At 47.3% G+C, this 12,324-nt stretch overlaps 1 protein-coding gene across 2 annotated transcripts in view; it reads left to right on the top strand.

The window, feature by feature from the left end:
• Positions 1-12,324, top strand: part of DHX35 (DEAH-box helicase 35) — an 87,467-nt gene that overhangs the window by 24,128 nt on the left and 51,015 nt on the right. For both annotated transcript variants that reach the window (XR_005744468.1, XM_040330443.1), the window contains exon 6: positions 11,363-11,424. Coding sequence is in view for 1 of the 2 variants with exons in the window: in XM_040330443.1 (XP_040186377.1) it covers positions 11,363-11,424 (62 nt within the window). In the remaining variant the exon portion in view is untranslated. The remainder of the gene's footprint in view (positions 1-11,362; positions 11,425-12,324) is intronic.

Genomic DNA, 12,324 nt, shown 5'->3' with positions numbered 1-12,324 from the left:
CTGCAGGCAGCCATTCTGTCAGCATGGAGCAAGAGGCCACAGGCCTTGGAATTTCCGTTGCCACTCTCATCAAGAGTCCGGCAGAGTCTGTGTTGGTGGTTAGACCCTCAGAATCTACTGAAGGGAAAATCTTTCAGCCCCGTGACATGGAAGATAGTGACCACAGATGCCAGCCTGAAGGGCTGGGGAGCGATCTTGGATGGGTGCACTCACCAAGGTACGTGGGCACAGGAGGAGAGTCAATTGCCCATCAATATCTTGGAGCTCAGAGCTGCTCGGCTAGCCCTCAGGGCTTGGACCTCCAAATTACAGGGGTGCCCGGTGAGGATACAGTCAGACAATGCCACGGCTGTGGCATATATATAAATCACCAAGGGGGAACCAAGAGTCAAGCAGCTCAGAGAGAAGTGAGCTTAATTTTCCTATGGGCAGAGAATCATGTGCCCTGCATATCGGCAATATTCATTCCCGGGGTGGACAACCTGCAGGCGGACTTCTTGAGTCGTCAGACTCTGTCGCCAGGGGAATGGTCTCTGCATCCGCAAATATTTCAGATAATTTGCCAGAAGTGGGGAATGCCGGACGTGGATATCATGGCATCAAGGCTCAACAAGAAACTAGACAGGTTCATGTCCCGGACTCGGGACCCTATGGCCTGCGGGACCGATGCATTAGTTTACCCTTGGCATCAGTTCAATCTTCTATATGCCTTCCCTCCACCTCCAGTTACTACCCCGCCTGTTGCGCAGGATCAGGGTGGAGCACAAGCCAGTCATTCTGATAGCTCCAGCATGGCCCAGAAGGGCATGGTACTCACTAATCCTAAAGATGTCAGTGGGAGACCCTTGGACGCTTCCTCTACGACCAGACCTACTCTCACAAGGCCCGATCCTCCACCCTGCATTACGGCGTCTAAATTTGACGGCCTGGCGGCTGAATCCCTGATTCTTAGGGGTAGAGGTCTATCTAGACAAGTAATCTCTACCCTGATTAAGGCTAGAAAGCCAGTCTCCAGAGTAATTTATTACAGGGTTTGAAGGGCCTATGTAGGCTGGTGCGAGTCCAAGAAATGGCTTTCCCGCAAATATACCATTGATAGAGTATTAAGTTTTCTCCAGCTAGGAGTGGATAAAGGATTGGCATTAAGCACAATCAAGGGACAGATTTCAGCTTTGTCAGTGTGGTTTCAGAGGCCGCTGGCCACCCACTCGCTGGTTAAGACCTTCATTCAGGGGGTCTTGCGTATTAATCCTCCGGTTAAGTCACCACTTTGTCCGTGGGACTTGAATCTTGTTCTGTCAACTCTACAGAAACAACCCTTTGAGCCGTTGGCTGAAGTTCCTTTGGTTTTACTAACAAGGAAGTTGGTATTTCTGGTCGCCATAGTTTCCGCTAGAAGAGTGTCAGAGTTGGCAGCCTTATCTTGTAAGGAGCCATATCTTATTCTGCATAAGGACAAGGTGGTTCTCCGTCCTCATCCTTCCTTTTTACCAAAGGTTATATCCAGTTTTCACCTGAACCAGGATTTGGTATTACCATCCTTTTTTCCAAAGCCCACTTCCAGAAAGGAAGGGTTGCTGCATACCTTGGATATTGTCAGGGCCATGAAGGCCTATCTTAAAGCTACAGAGAAGATTCGGAAAACAGATGTGTTATTCATTTTGCCAGATGGGCCCAAGAAGGGACAGGCAGCTGCAAAATCCACCATTTCGAGATGGATTAAACAGTTAATTATTCAGGCCTACGGCTTGAAGAGGTTGCCTCCTCCGTTGTCAGTAAAGGCCCATTCTACCAGGGCCATGGGCGCCTCCTGGGCAGCACACCATCAGATCTCTATGGCTCAAGTATGCAAGGCGGCAACCTGGTCTTCAGTCCACACGTTTACAAAATTTTACCAGTTGGACGTAAGAAGGAATACAGATACAGCCTTTGGGCAGGCAGTGCTGCGGGCTGCGATTTAAGACCCTCAGAATCGGGGACACCCTTGAGTTAAAATTTAAGTTTAAATTTAATTTTCTCAACTAAGTTGGATTTATTATTATTTGAGAGTATCTCTGAATTAAATCCTTGTGTCTTGGGAAGATTTCTCCCTCCCCTCAGTAAAGCATTGCTTTAGGACATCCCACATAGTAATGAATATGCTGCTCTGTGTCCCGTGATGTACGAGAAAGAAAAAGGGATTTTTAATACAGCTTACCTGTAAAATCCTTTTCTTGGAGTACATCACGGGACACAGAGCTCCCACCCCTCTTGTGGGGACCATTTTGGGAGGCATACTGCTTGCTACAAAACTGAGGTACTCCTCCTATGGGAGGGGGTTATATAGGGAGGGGCACTTCCTGTTTGAGATTGCCAGTGTCCATCACCTGAAGGTACTCCATATAACCCACATAGTAATGAATATGCTGCTCTGTGTCCCGTGATGTACTCCAAGAAAAGGATTTTACAGGTAAGCTGTATTAAAAATCCCTTTTTTTCTATATCATTCTATTGGCATGTTTTTTTACAAGGTAGGTTATATGGTATTTTTTCAACTCTCCTCATTGACTTGGGGACCAGCAAGCAGAATGTGATAACACAAATGCATAGATATTTTATGCACACGTACGAAGGACCATTTTAGAAAGAAGCCTATTAACTTATCGGCACATAGAAACTTAGGGCCTGATCCTCAAAAGGGATACGCCGGCGTATCTACTGATACGCCGTCGTATCCCTGTTTCTATCTATGGAACTGATCCACAGAATCAGTTTCCAATAGATAGGCAGAAGATCCGACATGTGTAAGGGACTTACACTGTCGGATCTTAGGATGCAGTACCGCAGCCGCCGCTGGGGGCATTTCTCGTCGAAATGCCGCTTTGGGTATGCAAATTAGCACTTACGGAGATCCACAAAGCTTTTACGCTTTGTTTTTTCTCCGTAAGTATTAGTTTGCCGTCGCAAAATTAGGGCTGCTTTTTACAAGGCCTAAACTGTTTACACCTTGTAAAAGTAGACCCTTCTACCCCGCGTCGCTGTCATTTTTTTTTTTCCCCGCCGCAACTCGTTTTTTTTTTGTTTTTTTTTACGCCCGGCACAACGTAAAACTGCGCAAAGCACGTCGGGAAAATGACGTCGGGAGCATGCGCAGTACGTCCGGCGCGGGAGCGCGCCTAATTTAAATGGGACTCGCCCCATTAAATTAGGAACGCCTTGCGCCGGACGGATTTAAGTTACACCGCTCAAAATTTCTAGGTAAGTGCTTTGTGGATCGGGCACTTAGGTAGAGATTTTGCGGCAGTGTAACTTAAATGGCAAAAGTTACGTTGCGCCGGGTTTTTGTGGATTAGGCCCTTAGATTGCACATTGGAATGTGGAAGGAAACCAGAGTACCTGGAGGAAACCCATGCAATCACAGGGAGAACATGCAAACGTCATTTATATTGGGGTTGATTTACTAAATGCAATTGGACTGAGCAATTATTTCTTTATCGTTACATCACGGGACACAGAGCGGCATTCATTACTATATGGGTTATATGGAGTACCTTCAGGTGTAGACACTGGCAATCTTCAAACAGGAAATGCCCCTCCCTATATAACCCCCTCCCATAGGAGGAGTACCTCAGTTTTTACGCCAGTGTCTTAGGTGTTAGTCATGGTTTAGCTTGCCTCCGCATCCTTGGGATTAGGTGAGCTACCGGTTCTGTCCAAAAAAGCCTGCGCGCTAAAGTGGTCAGTAACCGGACCCCAAACCCTTGGGGTATAGCCCATAATGCTTTCTTTTTAAGAGAGCTGGACCCTGGGCCCAGAACTTAGAAAACCTTTGGGGCGCCTAATGTTTTCTGTTTGCCAGGGTGCTGTATGGGCCCAGGACAGTGGATCCTTCATGGAAGAAGAAGGTTCCCAGGGCCTGAAGGTCTAGACATCCCCACGGAGATGGGGGAAGATTGGACCTCTTGCTTGGCAAAGTCCTGCGGCATGGAGCAGGTAAGTAAGGGGAAAAAACCTGCGGGGCTTGGCTCTTAGCAAGTTTTTTCTGGGAGGTCACAGGGGACATGCCTAAAGGTTATGCATTGCATCTGGCAAACCAGTCACATATCATGAAGATAGGATGGCTCTATATGTTATATTTCCCCATAAAAAGTGACCTCCCTGGTAGTGTTGCAAAAGCTGTGAGTGGGGCCTTTTATGTACAAGTGTATATGTGTGTCAGAGAGCTATGCTTACCTGCAAGCCTCCAGGCGATGCTCTATCCAGTCCTCTCCCTCATGCCTGCAAGGCAGGCAAAACGCTGACCTCCTCGTGTGTTCCAGGCCTGCGGCTGCAGGAACAGAGAGGCCCTTCCTCCCAACCCCCCCCCCCCCCGTCGGCGGGCGCGCGCGCGGTGCGCGTGCACGTGTTATAGACGCATTTGGCGCCGTTTTAGCTGGGGGGGAAGGGCGGGTCAGTGGTTTAAAGGAAGGGGCGGCCCTTCCTTAGATGCCACAGCTCATTCATTTCTCTGGCTTAAGGGAGGAAGGACTGGAGTGAAGCACGGGGCGCTGAGGACACACAGTGGCCAGAAAGAATACTACAGTCTTCAGAAGATTGTGGTTTAGCCTAGGAATAGGCTGGTTTTCTTTTCCATCTCATAGTCTTTTCTTTGGCAATACTACTCAGGGGGATAGAATGTTTTTTCTTGCCTAGATTGGAAAAAAAAAAAAAAAGAAAAAAAAAAAAAAAAAAAAAAAAAAAAGAAAAAAAGAAGAAAAGTTTTTCTTTGAAAAAAAAAAAGAAAAAAAAAAAAGAAGGTGTCATCTAGGGTAGAGGAAACATTTTTTATTCCCCAAACAGGTGTTTGGGCATTTAACTATTATAAGTCCCAGGTACCAATAAGTAGCAGGTGTACCTCGGTATTGTACCATGGCATCAAGAGCAGAGGGTACAAAAGGTGGGGATTCCCCCGCAGAATCTGAGGTCTCGGATAGAGCTATGCCGCTGCTTTCCCCACAGGGAGCCTTTGGGCCATCGGGGTCTGGGGCTAGAGCTGACGCGAGTCAACCCAACCCTAAGGTGGTCACGGAGGAGGTGTTACTCGCCTCTTTAAATGAGATGCGGAGAAGCATGGGAGAAATGATAGCCGCAGCCATGCGGGGTAGTAAGCGGAATAGATCTCCGTCACCCGTGCGCGGACCCTCGGAAGAGGAGGTCCTTTCCTCTGGGGAATTGGACCTCTTGGACAGAGACCAGGTAGGTTCAGGGATCGAAGATCCGGATACAGAGGAGTCTGGGGCAGTCTCCCTGAGGGAGAGCTGGTGGATTCAGGGCTTGACGGACTTGGTCCATAAGGCATTCAACCTACCTGTTCCAGATCTCCAGGTATCCACGGTTTCAGCTTTGGGCTCACTGAGGGCGCCTCAAAGCAGTGCTGTGTTTCCGATCCATCCTCTATTGGAGGAAGTCTTGTTCCAAGAGTGGAACAAACCAGACAAGGTTTTCTTTCCACCTAAGAAATTTTCTGTCTTATATCCTATGGAAGAAAAGTTTTCCAAGAGATGGGCTTCTCCTGCAGTAGACGCAGCCATCTCATGTGTTAACAAATCGTTAACATGTCCTGTAGAAAACGTACAGGTTTTCAAAGATCCAGTTGATAGACGCTTGGAAGCCCTACTTAAGAACTCCTTCACTTCTGCAGGGGCAGTAGTACAGCCAGCCGTGGCTGCGATTGGAGTCGCTCAAGCTTTATCGGATCAATTTAAGCAAATGCTTGAACTTATTCCTGCCGAGCAGGCAGAAGAATTTTCGGATGTCCCTAAGGCCATATGTTTTACGGTAGACGCAATCAAGGATTCTATCCAACAAGCGTCACGTTTATCATTATCCCTTATCCATATGAGAAGACTCTTATGGTTAAAAAGCTGGGAGGCTGAGCCCCCATGCAAGAAGCTCCTGGCAGGGTTTCCCTTCCATGGAGGACGGCTCTTCGGAGAGGACTTAGATAAATACATTCAGACCATTTCAAGCGGCAAGAGTACTCTCTTGCCAACTAAGAAGAGGGTTCAGGGACCTGCGTTTAAACGACAGTCCTCCCCTGGGCAGGGGCCCTCTAATGCCAAGCAGTATCGACGGCCTCCTGCAAGAACAAACTTCGGCTTCAACAGCAGATCACGAGGACAGGCTGTTAGGGGCAAGAGGCAGTGGTTTCGCAAGCCAGCAAAACCAGCCCCCAAGTCTACCTCATGAAGGGGCGCCCCCACCCACGAAGGTGGGGGGAAGGCTGCGACTCTTTTCGGAGATTTGGGAAGCCAACATTCCCGACGAGTGGGTACGGTCTTCCGTGGCCACAGGCTACAAGCTAGAGTTCCTAAGGTTTCCTCCTCCTCATTTCCAGGAGTCGAGGATTCCAAACGATCTGGAGAAAAGAGCCGCATTAAGGTCGGCTCTAGATCATCTACTTTCCCAGGAAGTAATAGTAGAGGTACCAGTCCTGGAACAGGGGCTGGGTTTCTACTCCAACCTATTCATCATCCTAAAGCCCAATGGAGATGTCAGGCCAATTTTGGACCTAAAGATGGTAAATGCATACTTAAAGGTCCGCTCATTTCGGATGGAATCCGTGCGGTCAGCAGCTGCCACACTCCAAAAGGACGACTTCATGGCGTCCATAGACATAAAGGATGCCTACCTTCATGTTCCAATTTATCAGCCACATCAAAGATATCTACGCTTTATGGTGGCTTCGCGTCATTTCCAATTCGTGGCGCTTCCCTTCGGGTTGGCTACGGCCCCCCGGGTGTTCACGAAGGTTCTAGCTCCAATCCTAGCCAAGCTAAGGATCCAAGGGGTCACGATCCTAGCATACCTGGACGACCTCCTAGTCATAGACCACTCATCTCCCGGCTTGGAACGAGCAGTGGCCCTCACGGTCCAATACCTCGAGAGGTTCGGCTGGGTCCTAAATCAAGAAAAGTCAACATTCCAGCCCACAAGGCAGTTGGAATATCTCGGCATGAGATTAGACACGGAACAACAAGGGGTGTTCCTACCTCTGAGGAAGGTCAAAGCCATCAAGGAATTAATCCTACTGGTTCTAAGCAAGAAAAAACCGACTATTCGCCTATGTATGAGATTACTAGGCAAGATGGTGGCTACTTTCGAGGCGGTGCCATACGCCCAGAGCCACACTCGCATCCTGCAGGCAGCCATCCTGTCAGCATGGAGCAGAAGGCCACAGGCCTTGGATATCCCGTTGCCTCTCTCATCAAGAGTCCGGCAAAGTCTGTGTTGGTGGTTAGACCCTCAGAATCTACTGAAGGGAAAATCTTTCAGCCCAGTGGCTTGGAAGATAGTGACCACAGACGCCAGCCTGACGGGCTGGGGAGCGATTGTGGATGGTTCCACTCGCCAAGGTATTTGGGCAAAGCCAGAGAAGCTTTTACCCATCAACATCTTGGAGCTCAGAGCTGTTCGACTAGCCCTCAGGGCTTGGACGTCGAAATTGCAGGGGCTCCCGGTGAGAATTCAATCAGACAATGCCACGGCAGTGGCATACATAAATCACCAAGGGGGGACCAGGAGTCAGGCCGCTCAGAGAGAAGTGAGCTTGATTCTCTTATGGGCAGAGGCTCATGTGCCCTGCATATCGGCAGTATTCATTCCCGGAGTGGACAACTTTCAGGCGGACTTCTTAAGCCGCCAGACTCTATGGCCGGGGGAATGGTCTCTGCATCCACAAGTCTTTCAAGCACTCTGCCAAAGATGGGGAGTGCCGGACGTGGATATCATGGCATCGAGACTCAACAAGAAGCTAGACAGGTTCATGTCCCGCTCAAGGGATCCGATGGCCTGCGGAACCGATGCTCTGGTTTGCCCTTGGCATCAGTTCAAGCTTCTTTATGCGTTTCCCCCGCTCCAGTTACTACCCCGCCTGCTGCGCAGGATCCGGGTGGAGCACATACCAGTTATCCTGGTAGCTCCAGCATGGCCCAGAAGGGCTTGGTACTCACTAATCCTAAGGATGGTAGTGGGAAACCCTTGGACTCTGCCTCTAAGGCCAGACCTGCTATCGCAAGGTCCGATCCTCCACCCTGCCTTACGGCATCTAAATTTGACGGCCTGGAAGCTGAATCCTTGATTCTCAGGGGTAGAGGTCTGTCTCAGAAGGTAATCTCTACCCTAATCAGAGCCAGGAAACCGGTCTCTAGGGTGATTTATCACAGGGTCTGGAAGGCCTATATAGGCTGGTGCGAGTCCAAGCTATGGCTTCCTCGCAAGTTCACCATAGATAGAGTTTTAAGTTTTCTCCAGCTAGGAGTGGATAAAGGATTGGCATTAAGCACAATCAAAGGACAGATTTCTGCCCTGTCAGTGTGGTTTCAGCGGCCACTGGCCACCCACTCGCTGGTTAAGACCTTCCTTCAAGGGGTCTTGCGTATTAAACCTCCAGTTAAATCCCCGCTTTGTCCGTGGGATTTAAATCTTGTTCTGTCGAGTTTACAGAAACAACCGTTTGAGCCGTTGGCTGAAGTTCCTTTGGTTCTACTGACAAGGAAGTTGGTGTTTTTGGTTGCCATAGTTTCCGCAAGAAGAGTTTCGGAACTGGCAGCCTTATCCTGTAAGGAACCATATCTTATATTTCATAAGGACAAGGTCGTTCTCCGCCCTCATCCTTCCTTCTTACCGAAGGTCATATCCAGTTTTCATTTGAACCAGGATTTGGTATTACCATCCTTCTTCCCTAAACCTACTTCCAGAAAGGAAGGGTTGCTGCATACCTTGGATATTGTCAGGGCCATGAAGGCCTATCTTAAAGCTACAGAGAAGATCCGGAAAACAGATGTCCTGTTTATTCTACCGGATGGGCCCAAGAGGGGGCAGGCAGCTGCAAAGTCCACCATTTCTAGGTGGATTAAGCAATTGATCACTCAGGCCTACGGCTTGAAAGGGTTGCCTCCTCCAGTATCATTAAGGGCTCATTCTACTAGAGCCATGGGCGCCTCCTGGGCAGCGCACCACCAGATCTCTATGGCTCAAGTTTGCAAGGCGGCAACCTGGTCTTCTGTCCACACATTTACAAAATTCTACAAGTTGGACGTAAGAAGGAATACTGATACTGCCTTCGGGCAGGCAGTGCTGCAGGCTGCAGTTTGAGACCCTCGGATTCCGGGGGCTCCTCTTTTTTTGAGTTAAATTTAAAATTTAAGATTATTTTTCTCAAATAAGTTGGATTTATTATGATTTGAGTATATCTCTAAATTAAATCCTTTTGTCTTGGAGATGTTCTCCCTCCCCTCATTGTAAGCATTGCTTTGGGACATCCCATATAGTAATGAATGCCGCTCTGTGTCCCGTGATGTAACGATAAAGAAAAATAGATTTTTAATACAGCTTACCTGTAAAATCTTTTTCTTGGAGTACATCACGGGACACAGAGCTCCCACCCCTCTTTTGAGGACCATTTTGGGAGGCATACTGCTTGCTACAAAACTGAGGTACTCCTCCTATGGGAGGGGGTTATATAGGGAGGGGCATTTCCTGTTTGAAGATTGCCAGTGTCTACACCTGAAGGTACTCCATATAACCCATATAGTAATGAATGCCGCTCTGTGTCCCGTGATGTACTCCAAGAAAAAGATTTTACAGGTAAGCTGTATTAAAAATCTCTTTTTTCCCCAGAGTTTAGTAAATGTGCTAAAGCTCTGCCGGTTTTAATCATCCAATCATGTGCAAGCAAAAATGCTGTGTTTTTTTTTTTTTTTCTTGCACCTGATTTGATATTCTTTACAAAGCCAAAGACAACAAACAAAAATTCCCAGTTCACTTGCCAGCCTACAACAAACCACATTGTCCTGTCCAATAGTTCACTTTAAAACTAAGGTCAGTTCAGTTTTCACACATTTTCAAATATATGCGTAAGCTGCAGCGGCCACGTCACAGCACCCCAGTGTACTGCAGTCCTAACTCTATAATTTTGAGAGTCTCCTAAATTGAAGCACCTATATAATTATGGATAGATTAAGGGCTAGTATGCCTAAAGGGAGCCCACCTCTCTTTAAAGGTACAGGCATGCACCAGACACCCAGCAATGGCAGCAAAGGTATTCTGTGTGTCTCCTCTTTACAAAGAGAAGCTTAATCACCAAACTCTGGGGAAAAATGAGTGCAACTTCACTTGCAAAGTGCACAGTCTATTTGTCTTCACTAAACCAACCCCATAGCGCCCTGACTAGGGATGAGCTCAGGCGTGTTCGCACACTCCATATGCAGCGCCCGCCAGGAAGTCGGCACAGCGATGCGCTAATCACAGGCAGGGAGACATTGTCCCGATGCTCAGTTGCAGAGATCGGGAAATGTCTCGCTGCCTGTGATTAGCGCAGCGCCGCTCCAACTTCGTGGCGGGCTCTGCACATGGAGTGTGCGAACACGCCAGAGCTCATCCCTAGTCCTGACGGAGAACTGAACCAAGGATTCCAGTGATGCAAGGTTTAAAAGAAGTATGTTTTTTTTTTTTTTTTGCAGATTCCTACTTATCTAGGTGGATGCAGCATTGGACCGGTGACTTGTCCTTAATGTTGCCCTAACGGAGAAGTTCCTTCAATGACTGCGCAGGCGCAAACTTGCCGACGGAAATCTCAAAACCTCGCCCGGCATCCAGGCTCATTCTTTAACATCCCCGTGGATTGGAGGATGTTAAAAAAAGAGCCAGGAGGCGGAGCGAGCCGTCCGTGCGAAACGAGGACGTGAGCCTGACTGGCCACTTGCCTCGAAATCCACGTCGCCCTGGATGCCAGCCGAGGTTCGGAGATTTCCGTCAGCAAGTTTGGAACTTTCCCGTTAGCCGGAACCATCTCAGCACATCAGATTGCGCCTGCGCTGGAGCCTCCACGATAGCTGTAACCAGCTCGGCAGATCACCGGCTCTGTGACGTCAGCTGACAGAAGGCTTCAGTCTGCTGTCTGCTGAAAACGGGTTACAGGAGTGCTGAACAAACTGCACTCCCAGTGGCCCACAGGAGAAGTACAGCCAAACGAGCTTTGGCTGTATCTCTCCTTTTAAGAGCCAATCACAAAGCCATTGTTCTACCCATAGATAAATACAGCCATACACAATATGCTTTTTTTATAGGGAATAGTTATTACATGCAACATACAGAGAAGAGTAACCCATAGTAGCCCAACACCTTTTATTCTACAGACTGCACTGAACTGAAGAAAGGTGAAATCTGATTGGTTGTCGGAGCTTCTTGTTCTTTGCTGTCATGTTCAGCAAACCCCAAAAGTGTATCTGGAGCTGCTTTTTACTAAAAATTATTTTGTGCTGTTTTTTTCTCCAACATTTTTGTTTGCTGTGTAATGTGTTTATCTTTATTGGACTATTTTATTGTCTTTTTTTTTTTATAGTTTCTGACAGATGGCATGCTTGTCCGAGAAATGATGGCTGATCCATTGCTCACCAGATACAGGTAAATATTATGTATGTTTGGCACATGGCACTGTGGCAAAGGGACAGCCTATTTTGACACATTGGCAACCTTTTAGAAACATGGGAGAGGTGAATATTTGGGAATCTGATTTTATAGCTGAAGCATATAGCTCACATGGAGGCTATAGACATGAAAGATTTGGTCTGTATCAGGCGGTCTATTAATGAATATTTTAGATACACACACACACACACACACACACACACACACACACACACACACACACACACACACACACACACACACACACACACACACACACACACGTATTCATATAACATTGCAGTGCATCCCCATGTGCTGTGCAGTCAGCCATGTCTGGAGGGAAATTAAGCTACAAGTGATGGACACTACATCCCCATATTTTCTGTTTGTATATCGTTAGGATGCCCTTTTGGAGAGCATGGTCCTTTGTATATTTTTCAATGTTTTTGGGTCCCTTAATGATCTCGATAGTGGAAATTGTTGTATTCTGTATATGCTTAAAATATACAGTGGATATAAAAAGTCTACACACCCCTGTAAAAAAAAAAAAAAAAAAGACAAAGAGAAATAATTTTAGAATTTTTTCCACCTTTTTTAATGTGACCTATAAACTGTACAACGCAAATGGAAAACAAACTTTAAGTAAAAAAAAATATAATAATAATGTGGCTGCATAAGTGTGCACACCCTCTTATAACTGGGGATGTAGCTGTGTTCAGAATTAAGCAATCACATTCAAACTCATGTTAAATAGGAGTCAGTACACAAATAAATAAAGTTCAGCTGTTCTAGTAGGTCTTTCCAGACATTTTCTTAGTCGCACACTACAGCAAAAGCCATGGTCCACAGAGAGCTTCCAAAGCATCAGAGGGATCTCATTGTTAAAAGGTATCA

Source organism: Rana temporaria, chromosome 12 (assembly GCF_905171775.1).
Source record: "Rana temporaria chromosome 12, aRanTem1.1, whole genome shotgun sequence".
In the NCBI taxonomy this organism is placed as follows: Eukaryota; Metazoa; Chordata; class Amphibia; order Anura; family Ranidae; genus Rana; species Rana temporaria.
Note: the sequence above shows the minus strand (reverse complement) of the source record. Positions and strands in the feature narration are given on the sequence as shown.